The sequence below is a fragment of the Entelurus aequoreus genome, linkage group LG01 (assembly GCF_033978785.1).
Source record: "Entelurus aequoreus isolate RoL-2023_Sb linkage group LG01, RoL_Eaeq_v1.1, whole genome shotgun sequence".
NCBI lineage: Eukaryota > Metazoa > Chordata > Actinopteri > Syngnathiformes > Syngnathidae > Entelurus > Entelurus aequoreus.
This window is the reverse complement of record NC_084731.1, coordinates 28,311,012-28,328,648: the sequence shown is the minus strand read 5'-3', so window position 1 is coordinate 28,328,648 and position 17,637 is coordinate 28,311,012. Positions and strand designations below refer to the sequence as shown.

At 40.3% G+C, this 17,637-nt stretch overlaps 1 protein-coding gene across 1 annotated transcript in view; it reads left to right on the top strand.

The window, feature by feature from the left end:
• lrig1 (leucine-rich repeats and immunoglobulin-like domains 1) overlaps positions 1-12,455 on the top strand; it is a 70,440-nt gene extending 57,985 nt beyond the window's left edge. The window contains exons 15-17 of the mRNA XM_062046934.1: positions 1,905-2,339; positions 5,944-6,078; positions 9,779-12,455. Coding sequence (XP_061902918.1) covers positions 1,905-2,339; positions 5,944-6,078; positions 9,779-10,197 — 989 coding nt within the window. The 3' untranslated portion in view covers positions 10,198-12,455. The remainder of the gene's footprint in view (positions 1-1,904; positions 2,340-5,943; positions 6,079-9,778) is intronic.
• Positions 12,456-17,637: the final 5,182 nt, after the last annotated feature.

Genomic DNA, 17,637 nt, shown 5'->3' with positions numbered 1-17,637 from the left:
GTTGTTTTCTGAAAGAAGTCTGGGTCAGACCGGGTTGGTGCTTAGCGGGCCGTTCGGAATGTACTTGAGGCCGTTGTAACCGAGAACTAATCCACTCCACAGAGTAAAATGTGGAAGAAAGCAGCCATGCTGATAGACTAAATCTGTGATGTTTGGGTTTGAGAGTACTCAGCGGCGTGGAGGGGCTTCGAGGGGCCCCTGTCTGGAAAAATGGGGGCCAGGGAAAAGATGGAAAAGGCGTGTGTTAGGGGAGGTGAGGTAGGGACTGGGGAGAGAGTGAGAGAGGATTGATAGAAAAAAGACAGACGACTGAAGTGGGTTAAGTGAGATCTCTTAATCTGTGTATGTCCCACTGTGAGGGGAAGTGCTCAGTGTAAGAGGACACACACACACATGCAAACACACACACACTCTGACTGGGGAAACACTGACATCATTGTTCTCTAGAGGATTTCCCCCCCGAGAAATCCTGTTAGCGCTTCATGAAAACGTGTCTTAGATATTTGCTGATGTTAACAGATGACAGCGTTTTGCAGGTCATGATGGTGGAAAAAAAATGTGGGAATGTGGAGGTGGGGCGATTCGATGACATCGTTCATGACGTAAATAGTCGACGTCATATACTTTGTGTCAGGAAAAGATGGCCGCGCACAGAGGAATTGATGCCACTAGAGCAGGGTTTTCCCTTAATGTATTTTATTGTGGAACGATGCCACATCTTAAAAATGAAAACAAAACAAGGGAAAACAAATTGAAGTAATATAAATGCATTGTAGCGTCCAGAAAAAGACAAACAAAGGACGCTCATTTTAATTGTTATTGCCAATCTTATGCTAACAACCTAAGGCTGGGTGATATGGCTGAAAACCATAACATGATATTTTTTTTTATATTGATCTATATCGATAATTATTGATATTTTTTATGACTTATTTAAGCCTGCCAATAAATACAGGGAAACAATTCCCAACTTACCAAGGGTGCTATTCATCAGTGGAGAAGATGTCTAGTAGCCAGGTAGGATGATCGCAGCCAAGGTGGTACAATAAATGCAGTCCAAACTACACAGTAGTTTGGGAAGCAACAAATTAAAACCGACACATTGGAAGTGCCAGGACGTTGAAGCACAGTCTGCATTAAAACCAACAAAACTAAAGGCAAGTTTCCGCAATTCAAGATACCACGGTTTCTCTTCTCACTCCATGCAGAGAATCCACAGCGAGACAGAAAGGTGGCGCAATCAATCTTGGTAATCGATAGTATTACGTGATTGGCTGTTAGCGTGTCTCTCCCATTGCTAAGTGACACTTCCTGTTTCATGTTTGCTGGGTTCCCAAAGCACGAGTGACTTCATAATATTTTTGCTTCATAATTCCTGTTTTCTTCCGACCACAAAATATGAATTTATCTCCAACGCATTTTATATTGATATCGATTATGTGTCATTCGCGATATATATTGATATCGTTACATCGGCCCAGCCCAATTCCAACACGTATTCCCTCCCATGCACACACGTTCGTCTTCGTGCTTCCCCAGACAAATAACAACACTTCCTCTTTCTCTGCCAAGCCAACACGGTGTGTTCACAGACCATGGGAACAATGAATATCATAACATACACATCAACACCAAATGGTCGCTACAGTATGAATGTTTATATATAGTTTATTATTTATTATTGGATCCATACCCAAATTTGTTGTATGACCCACGACTATTTCCATAAATAAATTATAACATTTACAGTTAATACATGTGATGGTATCGGCTGATCTCACTTATGGATGATCGTATCGGATTTGTCAGCGTAAAACCCCCTGACCGTGAAAAAAAAAATCGGTAGATTAATCGATTTAAGAAATAATCGTTAGATATTTACAAGCCCTTCTCTTCCATGACAGAAACCCCGCACCTGGTCCAGGACCTGGAGAACCGCAGCGTGGCGGTAGGCGACACGGTGGCTCTGCAGTGCAAAGCGCTGGGCAGCCCGCCGCCCCGCATCACCTGGCAGCACAACGACCAGCCCCTGCGCCCCTCCGACAGACACCACTTCACCCCCGGCAACCAGCTGCTGGTCATCGGCGCCGCGTCGCTGGAAGACGCCGGCCGCTACACCTGCCTCATGTCCAACATGCTGGGCACGGAGCGAGCTCACAGCCACCTGGTGGTGACTCTGCGCCGCAGTCCCTGTGCGCCGCCGGCTGGGCTGAGTACGGTCACGATTGGCATCATTGTCATCGCCGTGGTGACCAGTATCGTGGTGACTTCCCTGGTGTGGGTGTGCATCATCTACCAGACCAGGAAAAAGAGTGAGGATTGCAGCGTCACCAACACAGGTGGGAGTCTTCAAAACGAACCACCATAAACAGTACATATATATATATATATATATATATAGACTGTGAATATATATACATACATTCATATATACACATACACGTGTGTGTGTGTGTATATATATATACATACACGCATATATATACATATACAGTACATATATATATATATATTTGTCTATATATATGTATGTGTGTGTATATATGTATGTATATATGTGTGTGTATATATATATGTATGTATATGTATATATACACACACACGTGTATGTGTATATATGTATGTATGTATGTGTGCTGTGTGTGTATGTATATATATATGTATATATATATGTACTGTATATATATATATACACACAGCGCACACACACACACATATATACATATACATACATATATACACATACACGTGTGTGTGTATATATATATATATATACATAGTGTATATTAATATATACATATGTACTGCATATGCACACACATATATATATATATATATATATATATATATATATATATATATATATATATATATATATATATATATATATATATATATATATATATTTATATATATATATATATTAGGGATGTAATGATCAGGGTTTTATGCTGTAAATACCATCATGAGTTAGATCAGCTGATACCGATCACATGTATTAACACATTTTTTAAATGTATTTATGGTGAGTGCTATTGACAAGTAACGATATCAACACAATATTTAAAGAAGTTCCTTATTTTCTTTTGTTACATGTATGTGTATGATCAAAGCAAAGTCAATAGTAAATAATAAGTAAACAAAAACTACCATTTACTACTCTTTTAAATTATATTGTTTTTGCCCTCAACGTCCTCTTGTGTACAGGGAATTATTCCCCGAGTTTGTTAACACTAACAAAATGAAAAAAAAGATTTTGTGATGATGAAAAAACATCGATATAATCACTCTAGTATCGATCATATACTGATATCACCCTAGGTATCAATACCACCAATTTATGGATCAATCTGCTCTCCTTAGCACGTTGTGTGCAGACTGTGACAATAATTAAGGTACTTAGAAATAAAAACAATTTGCCGTAATGGAGGCCATTATTCATATTTAATTAGCTGCTTGTCAGCCCACGGGCTAGAAATAAAAACAGTGTCGGAGGATCAGCGTTTGTTTAAACATTTTAACCAGATTAATTACAGGGTTTTGATTAATCATGACTAATCTTCCATATTGTTTTGTTTGCTTCTGGTACCACCTGCACATTTGCATATATGCATGACGCCAACACAACCTGGACAAATTGATGGGTAGATTGTGTTAAATGTTTTAATCAGATCCCAGCAGGCACAAGACATTAAAACAACGTTGAGAACTTGTTGAATTAGGTCCTGACGGTGAGAAACTCAAACCTAACGTTGGAACAACATGCTTTTTGACGCCACGGTTTTGATGTTGGTTTGACCTTTGAAATGTAGTTAATTCCCAACCAACAACGTGGATCCGACGTTAGACATCAACATTGTCTCAATTTACAAATACAACTCAGTGTCGGCGCTAGGAACTTTCAAAATGGGGTCCCAGGGACCCCATCAAGTCATAAAAATGGGGTCCCACAGTACATTTTTGGGGTCCCGCTTTTTTGTAACCGTTTTGAAAACAAATGATAAATGTATGCGTTATCCTGTTATATCTCACATTCTATATTGTGTTTTGGAAAAAGGTTGTCATAAACGTAATTCATTAAAAAAAAAGAAAAAAAAGAAAACGTGTTTATGCATATGTAAACGTATTCAGTTATAAACATTCATTCACTTTGTTCTCTCCTTCATGGATCTAAACTTTACCTTGCCGGTAGTTTTTTCTATATTTTTTTGAATAAGTTGTAGGTGTGTGTATTTATTTCAGTATAAAAGTGTAAAAAGTGTTTTGCTTTTGTCATGAAATGATGATAATGGTGTGCCAGGGCATACATACCGCTTTGCAGCATATAGAGAAGCTTGTGCTTGGATGTGAATACAAGTACAACACGTCATGTACGGATGATCAAAAGCATTTATTCGGGTCGGAATGTCACATGTTACACCAGCAACATTTTTGACAATCAAAGCATGATCGTAATAATCCACATTTTGTATCATTGACATCGCTAACAACACGGAAGTGCTGCCGCTGTCTGAGCAAGGAACAGAGCTCCGCCCCAATGTGCGCTCCCGCAACAGGGGATACTAAATATTTCAGGGATACAGAATTTCGCACGACACCGGGAAATATAAACAAAAAATGTGAATGCAATGCATACTTGGTCAACAGCCATACAGGTCACACTGAGGGTGACCATATAAACAACTTTAACACTGTTACAAATGTGCGCCACACTGTGAACCCACACCAAACAAGAATGACAAACACATTTCGGGAGAACATCCACACCGTAACACAACATAAACACAACAGAACAAATACCCATAACCCCTTGCAGCACTAACTCTCCCGGGACGCTACAATATACACCCAAACAAACAAGCAAAAACACCGGTGGAAAGTGATAATCGATTAAAAAAAACAAGCAAACTTGAGTTTAAAAAAAAATAAAAATCTGCGTCCCGGGGATGCGCGGACTTCCGGAAATGCGCGTCCTTTTTTATTTCAATGCGTAAAAAGACACAAGTGCGTTAACGCCAACAATGCAACTATTTTGCAACGTTGGTTCAAAGTCAGGTTTTAAAGGACATGTATGTATAATCAATAGAGATGTCCGATAATGGCTTCTTTGCCGATATTCCGATATCGTCCAACTCTTAATTACCGATTCCGATATCAACCGATACCGATATATACAGTTGTGGAATTAACACATTATTATGCCTAATTTTGTTGTGATGCCCCGCTGGATGCATTAAACAATGTAACAAGGTTTTCCAAAATAAATCAACTCAAGTTATGGAAAAAAATGCCAACATGGCACTGCCATATTTATTATTGAAGTCACAAAGTGCATTTTTTTTTTTTTTAACATGCCTCAAAACAGCAGCTAGGAATTCGGGACATGCTCTCGCCTGAGGAGGTTGTATATTGTAGCGTCCCGGAAGAGTTAGTGCTGCAAGGGGTTCTGGGTATTTGTTCTGTTGTGTTACGGTGCGGATGTTCTCCCGAAATGTGTTTGTCATTCTTGTTTGGTGTGGGTTCACAGTGTGCCGCATATTTGTAACAGTGTTTAAGTTGTTTATACGATCACCCTCAGTGTGACCTGTATGGCTGTTGACCAAGTATGCCTTGCATTCACTTGTGTGTGTGAAAAGCCGTAGATATTATGTGACTGGGCCGGCACGCAAAGGCAGTGCCTTTAAGGTTCTGTACTTCTCCCTACGTCCGTGTACACAGCAGCGTTTTAAAAAGTCATACATTTTACTTTTTGAAACCGATACCGATAATTTCCGATATTACATTTTAAAGCATTTATCGGCCGATAATATCGGCATCTCTAATAATCAACGTTGTATCAATGTCTTGTGCCTACTGGGATACGTAATGATGACGGCCTCATTTGCATTCATTGTGACAAGCCTACTTTATTAAGTAACTGGTGTCACCTGTGATGTCCCACAGATGAGACAATTGTTCCCCCCGACGTGCCGAGCTACCTCTCCTCTCAGGGAACTCTGTCCGAGCGTCAGGACGTTTGTATCCGAGTGGAGCCCGCAAGTGGACCTCAGCCCAACGGACACGTCGTAGAATCATCAGGTACCCGAGTCTTCTTTCAGTTTGCTTGGGCAGGTTTTTTGAGTTTGCGTGTCATGGTGACATATTAATATTCATGTTTGGACTCAGCGACCTGGCAGGGACACAAGTATTTTAATCCAGATTAGTTTGTTGACTAAACAGACTTCGGCAAAAATAGACAGCAAAGTCTTTCTCAACTTTTCTTTTGTCCCATGGTGGCCTATTTTACTCAGAACACTTTCTGGAAGCCTATTTTCCTAACCTGAACAGTGTGTTTGAACGCCTCGTGACGCCAACAATGAAGTGCTTCATTGATTGATTCTGCTTCCACAGGAAGAAAAAGCAGACATTTTCTCATCAATGTGTGTGTGTTCTATGAACGAACTAAGCACACACACATAACTAAGATGATGAAATGGTCAGAATCAACTTGAAAGGAACGTTTAGGATTCTTTGTTGGGGCGACCGATTCTGCTAAATGAAACGCTGGCAAACAGACGAGTTTAAAAGGGATTTGCACTTTTTTTTTATTTTGCCCATTATCCACAATCTTTATGTGCGTTCTAAATAGTGATAAACTATAAGAGGCAGATAGGAAGCTTTTTTTTTTAATCCGAGGATTATTTTGAATTTACCTGCTCAAGGAGAGCAAGAGTGCTGAAAGATACAACCATCCCATCAGTCGGCATCCCAGTGATGGCGGGTGTTGTAAGTCACTGCATTATGTTCCTATGTGAAGCATTTAGCAAAAGTGCTCTGACAAAGTCTGCTGTTAGTGGTAGCAAACACAGAAAGTGTTGTTGTGGACTTTGCACTCTGGGAAATCTAGAATGTATGTTTTACTTTTTTTGTCGTTGCACTATTTCCATGCATTTTAACTGTTTTATACATGATATAGAATGTTGTGTACTTACTGTGACTTTGATTATTATTTTATTTTGTATCTTATTGTTTTAATCTGTATAGCAGTTGTCTGCTTTAAAATTGTGCTATATAGATACATTTAATTGTGAAGTTACAGTACACTGACCAAATTACTGTAAAGATTAAATGATGTTATAAATGTGCATGTTACTGCATGACATACATACATAAAAAATGGGGTTGGAGATTTTGGGACATTTTAAGAAAGCTTTTGATAGGTGGAATGATTAACGTGGACCCCGACTTAAACAAGTTGAAAAACTCATTCGGGTGTTACCATTTAGTGGTCATTTGTACGGAATATGTACTGTACTGTGCAATCTACTAATACAAGTTTTAATCAATCAATCAATCAATCAATTCAATGGAATAGCTCGTATCCTCATTACCTGCATTGTTAGCCTCCTCTTACTAGCAGTTTTTCCACTATTTAGAACGCTTAGAAAAAGGAAAACCTGAGAGTAGACTGTCGAGTTTCAGATGAAAGTTCTCTTTTTCTGGCCATTTTGAGCGTTTAATTGACCCCACAAATGTGATGCTCCAGAAACTCAATCTGCTCAAAGGAAGGTCAGTTTTGTAGCTTCTGTAACGAGCTAAACTGTTTTCAGATGTGTGAACATGATTGCACAAGGGTTTTCTAATCATCAATTAGCCTTCTGAGCCAATGAGCAAACACATTGTACCATTAGAACACTGGAGTGATAGTTGCTGGAAATGGGCCTCTATACACCTATGTAGATATTGCACCAAAAACCAGACATTTGCAGCTAGAATAGTCATTTACCACATTAGCAATGTATAGAGTGCATTTCTTTAAAGTTAAGACTAGTTTAAAGTTATCTTCATTGAAAAGTACAGTGCTTTTCCTTCAAAAATAAGGACACTTCAATGTGACCCCAAACTTTTGAACGGTGGTGTATATATATATATATATACTGTATATATATATACATACAGTCACGATAAAAAGTTGACATACACTTGTGAAGAACATAATGTCATGGCTGTCTTGAGTTTCCAATAATTTCTTCAACTCTTATTTTTTTGTGATAGAGTGATTGGAGCACATACTTGTTGGTCACAAAAAAAACGTTCATGAAGTTTGGTTCTTTTATGAATTTATTATGGGTCTACTGAAAATGTGAGCAAATCTGCTGGGTCAAAAGTATACATACAGCAATGTTAATATTTGGTTACATGTCCCTTGGCAAGTTTCACTGCAAAAAGGTGCTTTTGGTAGAAATCCACAAGCTTCTGGTTGAATTTTTGACCACTCCTCTTGACAAAATTGGTGCAGGTCAGCTAAATGTGTTGGTTTTCTGACATGGACTTGTTTCTTCAGCATTGTCCACACGTTTAAGTCAGGACTTTGAGAAGGCCATTCTAAAACATTAATTGTAGCCTGGTTTAGCCATTCCTTTACCACTTTTGACGTGTGTGTGGGGTCATTGTCCTGTTGGAACACCCAACTGCCCCCAAGACCCAACCTCCGGGCTGATGATTTTAGGTTGTCCTGAAGAATTTGGAGGTAATCCTCCTTTCTCATTGTCCCGTTTACTCTCTGTAAAGCACCAGTTCCATTGGAAGCAAAACAGGTCCAGAGCATAATACTACCACCACCATGCTTGATGGTAGGAATGGTGTTCCTGGGATTAAGGGCCTTACCTTTACTCCTCTAAACATATTGCTGGGTATTGTGGCCAAACAGCTCAATTTTTGTACCATGTTGCTACTGTAAAAAACAAAAATAAAAAAATCATTTTACCTTGTGTTGAACACTGGGAATTTCGGAGTGACAAACAATAAGTCTCATCACAATTAAAGACTTGCTGCCAAACATATTGCTACAAATTCCCCTTCGCTGATGAAATCCTAAAACTGAGCTCGCTAAATTGCTAGCTCAAAAGCCGTTGTCGATCGACTCGAAGCTACACAGCAAGGCTGTGAGAGTTTGGACACATTTCGAGCGTTTCCGATCCCATAAAGTGATCTCTGAGGCACAGAGTACCACAATGGAGGACATAAACACGTCAGAAGTGCTGCTCTCTGTCCAAGCTTTTCAAAATTGCCGCGTACGTGTATACACGATGTAAAGTAGGGGGCGGGGCCTCTTGTAAAGTTAGTGATGTCATAAAAATGGTCCCGATAAATGAATGGATGAATAAAGGAAGCGTTCGTACGGCGAGACATGGTTGGCACACAAGGCGTTGGTGAATCTACGTTATTTACTAAGTGATGATGACAAGAACATCTGATTGAGAATTGATTGATTAAGAAGTTTATTGACATCTTAAAGAATTGAATCCATGTAATTAGAGATGTCCAATAATGGCTTTTTTGCCAATATCCGATATTGTCCAACTCTTAATGACTGATTCCTATATCAACCGATACCGATGTATACAGTCGTGGAATTGGGGTAGGGGCTGGCGGGGTGTGTGTATTGTAGCGTCCCGGAAGAGTTAGTGCTGCAAGGGGTTCTGGGTATTTGTTCTGTTGTGTTTATGTTGTGTTACGGTGCGGACGTTCTCCCGAAATGTGTCTGTCATTCTTGTTTGGTGTGGGTTCACATTGTGGCGCATATTTGTAACAGTGTTAAAGTTGTTTATACGGCCACCCTCAGTGTGACCTGTATGGCTGTTGACCAATATTATCGGACATCTCTACATGTAATGCTTTAAAAAGGCAAATGGATGGCACAAAAAGCCAAAAGGCTTGTTTCCATGAAATATTCATCACATTTGATACATTGAATAATAAAAGATATATCTCGGATGTTTCTTCTGACCTCCCGCAGGCTTCGACGCTCCGGCGCTGTGCTCAGACTGCATGGAGACGGGCAACCGGTACTCCAAAGACCTGGACTACCAGACGCACGACTTCGCCCCGGCGAAAGTCACCGAGTACCACCAGCACGCCGCGCCCCCGCCTTACTCCCACTGCTACCCGGAAGAGCACCCGTCAGCGCCACCGCTCTGTAACGGCGTCCGAAATGACTCTCAAGGATTTTCCGACCACCCCGATGCAGCGAGCAATGCGGGAGGAACGTCGTCGGCGTACTCGTCAAAGGAGGATTCTTATCACCCTCCGGTGAAGCTGACGAGCCGCGGACACGTCGACGGCGACCCCGAGCTCAGACTGACTCTTTTATCTAACGGACACGCCCTCGGAGCGTCGCCCGATGAGAGCGCCCCCCTGAGGAGAGCCAGCGACTAGCAGCCGGACTTTTCTTCCTTTTTGCACTGGGACATAAACTGCTACCTCATATCGAGGTGAAAACGGTACCTCCGAGATCTTTTGGGGGGGGCGGGGCGGGGCATCCGGAGTTTGAAGGCGGAGCTTGTGTGGGTGGCGTCCCATCTGAGCGTTACGTACTGTACATATTTAAGCAACCTTCCGTTGGGAGGTGACCAGTAAAAATACAAAAATGTGACTTGCATTTGGAGCGTGTAAAATGTACAGTATGTGAACGTGCAGGGACAGACTGTACATAAGAGTATTCTTATATTATATATTATATCACTTTTACAAAACAAACAAAACAAAAACAAAACAAAACAAAAAAAAAGAGTATTTGGATTTATGTGCATGACAAAGAAAGGAGTGTTTATTTTTCTTCAAAAAAAAAACAAAAAAACTGCCCTTTTCAGCTTTTTACCAACAATCAGCTGCGGTGCTTTTGTTGCATGTCAAAGAAAACAACTTTGTTGAGAGTGCAAATAAACGTTGAAGTCATCCAGTTGGTCACTTCTGTGCACACATGATGCTCCTTTGTGTCTGTGGGGGTCTCGGGAGGACCAGCTCTGGTCTTGGGGAGCCAAACTAAAACACTTTGGGCCTGATGTACTAACATCCAAACTGCGTATTACGTGTGATTTACTAAGACTGTGTGTACAAATGATAACAAAAGTGGTGCGGACCGCCTTACTTAAATGAGGATTTTGTGTGTACTACACGGTCGTCACCATGGAGACACTCATTTCCCTGCACATTCTTGTTATCCTACCAGTGGCGTTTTGCTATGCAGCAGACACGGACCACTTTTTATGGGCATTTTAGGAAAAAGTCCTGCAGTGCATTTACATTGGAACCCACTTTTAACACGCTGATGGAAGACGCTGGTACTAAGTGCGAATGTTCCAGACACAAGACATTTTTTCTTTTCACATACCGTATTTTTCGGAGTATAAGTCGCAACGGCCGAAAATGCATAATAAAGAAGGAAAAAAACATATATAAGTCGCACTGGAGTATAAGTCGCATTTTTGGGGGGAAACTTATTTGATGAAAACCCAACACCAAGAATAGACATTTGAAAGGCAATTTAAAATAAATAAAGAATAGTGAACAACAGGCTGAATAAGTGGACGTTATATGATGCATAAATAACCAACTGAGAATGTGCCTGGTATGTTAACGTAACATATTATGGTAAGAGTCATTCAAATAACTATAACATATAGAACATGCTATACGTTTACCAAACAATCTGTCACTCCTAATCGCTAAATCCCATGAAATCTTATACGTTTAGTCTCTTACATGAATGAGCTAAATAATATTATTTTGATATTTTACGGTAATGTGTTAATAATTTCACACATAAGTCGCTCCTGAGTATAAGTCGCACCCCTGGCCAAACTATGAAAAAAACTGTGACTCATAGTCCGAAAAATACGATAGAAGTTAACTCTTCTATGGAAAAAAAAAAAAAAAAAACGCCAGCAGACACCAAAACGCACCAATTTTAATTTGTTTTAATCAGCCCCTGAAGTCATCCAGCTTCTGTAAAATTAGAAAATAATATTGCTGAAATGACAATATGTCTAATATTTTTATTAGACATATTGGCGCCTTTCTCGCAGCTATTTACGCAATACTGCCGGTTTGCGTGTCCTTTCTAGACGCACTAAATATTGACACAAAACAGTCTTGATAAATCACATTGCGCGTGCTAAATACTTCATTTGCATGTTCTCCTCACAGTATTGTGTGTGTTCTGACCGTCAGCGCATAATCTGCATAGTCACGCTAAATGGATTGCACTCCTTATTTTGCTCACCATCGTTTACTAGATCGGCTTTGCGCGTGCAGTCGAGTTTGCACATGTTTTAGTGCACGCAAACCTTACAGTGGATCAGGCCCTTTGTGTTTGCTCCCTTTTTAAACACTTCACCTCGATCTGCTGCTGCTAAAAAAAAAAAAAAGGTTGAAAGTGAACTTTTGTGTTCTTTTTGTTGCAGCTGTAAAGTCATCCAACACATTAACACACAACACACACACACAATCTGAACTGTGACCCATGGATTGATGCACATGTCATAACCAGGTCACATGACCAGTGATGTGAGAAGCAGGTATATATAAAGGGACAAACGACTAAAGTAATTTATTAATAAAACACATTAAATGTCAGCGTTGGGGAAAAAAATAAATGGCAAAGTTTCTTATCATGACATGGAAGTGTGTAATAAAATCACATTTGGCTTTATTAAAAAAATCTGGAGTCCTTCTCATATTTTTTTAATTTTTTTTCAGCCACTCAGCTAACAGCTGAGTTAGCATTTAGCAAAAGCTCACATGTCTTGCTGCTTATGGAGGAGCCATCAATTCCAATGAAGCATGCACACCAGACATGGAACTATGAAGACCTTGATCTTCAAAGCGGGGAGGCGGCTTGGTACACACACACACACACACACACACACACACACACACACACACACACACACACACACACACACACACACACACGCACACACACACACAGCTGATTATTTTCCAAACAGGAATGTCTCCTGGCTCCTGAAGACAGCAGACTTTTTATTATTATTTTTTTTCCAGTTTCCAAATATTTAGCGAGGCGTCAGAGTCGAGTGAGAGTCAGTCAGTCACAAAGTACATTCCAGACGGCTCCTGACCAAGGTTTTTACTCAACGTACGTCCGCCATATTTGTGCAACAATTTAGTGACGTGCGCAATGACGAACTCATCCCACCTGTGTGGCGTTCTTCTGGCGGACAAGACTGAATATTAGACTAGAGAAGTGGCATTCGCGAACGACTTGAGTCTTTTGAACGGCTCTTTTAGTTTAAATTAGTTATTTATTTTTGTCAAGTATACTAGTGCAAAAAAAAAGGTGTGCATGTATGATACTACCTACTCAGTGGCCTAGTGGTTGGAGTGTCCGCCCTGAGATCGGTAGGTTGTGAGTTCAAACCCCGGCCGAGTCATACCAATGACTACAAAAATGGGACCCATTACCTCCCTGCTTGGCATTCAGCATCAAGGGTTGGAATTGGGGGTTAAATCAGCAAAAATGGGCCACCGCTGCTGCTCACTGCTCCCCTCACCTCCCAGGGGGTGAACAAGGGTGATGGGTCAAATGCAGAGGATAATTTCACAACACCTAGTGTGTGTGTGTGACAATCTTGGGTACTTTAACTTTATGATCCAAAACAACGAAAGAAGGTGCATACCAAAACATAATTGCATAATTAGTTACATAGCTAAATTAAAGACACAAGTTACCTTTTTTTCCCCCTTTTTAGTCAGTTATTGTGATTCTCTCTCTATCTGCTTGTAGTGAAGAGGAAGGCAGTACGTTGCTACCCACTGTGACTGAAATGTAGGTCGGGGGTGGGAGGGGGTGTTATTATTTGACTTTTAATATTTTTCTGTAATTATTAATTTTTTTTTGTATTTTTTTTTTTTTTTTAGGGGGGGAACACAAAATAAAAGTGTCTGTTTTCTCAATTCCTGTATTATGATTTCAAATGAATAAAAACATATAAAAACTTTTTTTTTTAAAAACAACAAAAAGGTGTTCGCATCAGGAATTCACGGCAGAATCATCGACGATATCAGTGTTTTTCAACCACTGTGCCGCGGCGCACACTGGGCCGTGAGATACAGTCTAATTTCACCTATTTGGGTTAAAAATATTTTTTGCAAACCAGTAATTATAGTCTGTAAATTACGTGTTGTTGTTGTTGAGTGTCGGTTCTGTCTAGAGCTCGGCAGAGTAACCGTGTAATACTCTTCCATGTCAGTAGGTGGCAGCCGGTAGCTAATTGCTTTGTAGATGTCGGGAACAGCGGGAGGCAGTGTGCAGGTAAAAAGGTGTCTAATGCTTAAACCCAAAATAAACAAAAGGCGAGTGACCCTAAGAAAAGGCATTGAAGCTTAGGGAAGGCTATGCAGAACGAAACTGAAACTGAACTGGCTGCAAAGTAAACAAAAACAGAATGCTGGACGACAGCAAAGACTTACTGTGGAGCAAAGACGGCGTCCACAAAGTACATCCGAACATGACATGACAATCAAAGATGTCCCCACAAAGAAGGATAAAAACAACTGAAGTATTCTTGATTGCTAAAACAAAGTAGATGCGGGAAATATTGCTCAAAGGAAGACATGAAACTGCTACAGGAAAATACCAAAAAAAGAGAAAAAGACACCTAAATAGGAGCGCAAGACAAGAAGTAAAACACGACACACAGGAAAACAGCAAAAAAAATCCAAATAAGTCACGGCGTGTTGTGACAGGTGGTGACAGTACACCTACTTTGAGACAAGAGCTATACTGACGCATGCTTGGTTATGGTTTAAAGTCATATCCAACAATTGCAACAACGACTTTTTACTGTCAACTGAGTTTCGTTTTTTAATGATTTCTGCTGGTGGTGTGCCTCCGCATTTTTTCCACGCAAAAATTGTGCCTTGGCTCAAAAAAGGTTGAAAAACACTGGACTACATGAGTGCAACTGTCAAATTTAACACGCGGGCTCCATCTAGTGGTACGCAAAAGAATCCCTTCATTAAACATTCCAACACAGTGTTACTGTTCAAACTGGTTGTAATGTTACCGTGGCCGAAAACATTAAATTTACTTGCTAAATAAAACCTCTGCCTTGTTTTTAATGGATACTTAGGCCTACTAGGCTACTGTGTTTTAATGTTGGTCGTCATGGTGGTGCTTGGTCACAGTGAAGTAGATGTTGGCTTTAGATTCTGTGACCCCGCCCACTTCCTGGTTGGAACTTGTAAGACACGCCCACTGTTTAACAGCAGTTTTTTTTTTTTTTTTATTACTTTTGATGACAAAAAGTCATTCTGAAGGGTATTTCCTCCGGCCTGAAATCTAACTCGTAATTGTGACAGATGTATATAGACATTTATTTTTAAACCACTATTAGTAACATTGTAACACTGTTCTTAGATTATTTTCTGGTTCTAAAAACATAAAAAAACGAGTTTATGTAAGAATTATTGCTTTTAGAAGAACATTGATATTGTTAAAATGTCTATATTTGAACAATTACTATTTACAGTAGTGAAGGGATTCATATGGTTGGATCTTGTGTGAGGAAATCAGAATCAGAAATACTTTATTAATCCTGGAGGGGAAATTAAAATGTTCAGCACAATCCCATTCAAGATCAGACAAACATTACAGGGAGACAGAACAGGATCGAACATTACAGGGAGACAGAACAGGATCGAACATTACAGGGAGACAGAACAGGATCGAACATTACAGGGAGACAGAACAGGATTGAACATTACAGGGAGACAGAACAGGATCGAAAATTACAGGGAGACAGAACAGGATAGAACATTACAGGGAGACAGAACAGGATCGAACATTACAGGGAGACAGAACGGGATCGAACATTACAGGGAGACAGAACGGGATCGAAAATTACAGGGAGACAGAACAGGATCAAAAATTACAGGGAAACAGAACAGGGTAGAACATTACAGGGAGACAGAACAGGATCGAACATTACAGGGAGACAGAACAGGATCAAACATTACAGGGAGACAGAACAGAATCGAACATTACAGGGAGACAGAACAGAATCGAACATTACAGGGAGACAGAACAGGATCGAACATTACAGGGAGACAGAACAGGATCGAGAGACAGAACAGGATCGAACATTACAGGGAGACAGAACAGGATCAAACATTACAGGGAGACAGAACAGGATCGAACATTACAGGGAGACAGAACAGGATCGAACATTACAGGGAGACAGAACAGGATCGAACATTACAGGGAGACAGAACAGGATCGAACATTACAGGGAGACAGAACAGGATCGAACATTACAGGGAGACAGAACTGGATAGAACATTACAGGGAGACAGAACAGGATCGAACATTATAGGGAGACAGAACAGGATCGAAAATTACAGGGAGACAGAACGGGATCGAACATTACAGGGAGACAGAACGGGATCGAAAATTACAGGGAGACAGAACAGGATCGAACATTACAGGGAGACATAACAGGATCGAAAATTACAGGGAGACAGAACAGGATCAAACATTACAGGGAGACAGAACAGGATCGAACATTACAGGGAGACAGAACAGGATCGAACATTACAGGGAGACAGAACCGGATTGAACATTACAGAGAGACAGAACAGGATCGACCATTACAGGGAGACAGAACAGGATCGAACATTACAGGGAGACAGAACGGGATCGAAAATTACAGGGAGACAGAACGGGATCGAACATTACAGGGAGACAGAACAGGATAGAACATTACAGGGAGACAGAACAGGATCGAACATTACAGGGAGACAGAACAGGATCGCTGACGGGTCTGCCAACTTCCGGCGCCCCTTTCAAAAAAGGTGAGATATACATAAACAATGGGGGGGGGGGGGGGGTCGTCTAAGCCTGGGCTTAAAAAAGAGGAAGGTTAATCATTTTGCAATGCAGTCGGCTGAAAATGACGGAAAGCGCCACTAACGGTGGTCAAAGTTGGAATTGCCACAAAATACTTTTTAAGATATTTAACACTCTACTGCCATCTGGCAGCTGAATTGGATAGTTCGTCACGTTTCATGTGTCAGGTAAGCCCGTGACAAACGGGGCCATTTGAGATCCCCTTCAGACTGTATATAGAATAAAAAATGCCACGTCCACCAAAAAAAAGCTGTACATTTGCCTAAGTGTCTAAGTGCGTGTCCCTTTAAGAAGCCCGACCTGCCGTGGATCTCCACTCGGGAGGTCACAATCAAAATGAGTCCCTCTACTTGCTGGAAGTCACTTAAAAAAAGGTGTACATTTGCCTAAATTCTAAACATGCACAAAAGCCGTCACGGCTGACATTTTCTCCTTAATTGTGCATGTGCACTCAGAGGCTGAGAAAAAGAGTTGAAAGGAACGCAGCTACCAAAAAGGAAGAGTAAATATTGGGAAAGAGAGCTTAGGAAACAACAGGATTTCATTAAGGATGTTGTGGTTGCTAGGTTACTGTAATGCTAGTAAGTAAAATCCTATTGTTTATGTAAACATAACATTGTAAGGAGTCTTTATTAGGACTAAACAATCATGTCATGGACTCCACAAACCAATGATTGACTTTGAAAGCTAATGTTAGCAGCTAAACTTAGCCTGATTGCTATCATTAGCTGACAAACATAACCACTTTTACCAAGAATGTGATTAATATTATTATTTAGTCAGCGGTGAGTCAACAGCTTGTAATACACTGCAAAAACTGAAATATAAGTAAGATTAAATATCTCAAATAAGGCTGATATTTGCTTATTTTCTGTCTGATAAGATAATTCTTCTCACTAAGCAGATTTTATGTTAGAGTGTTTTACTTGTTTTAAGGGTTTTGCTCC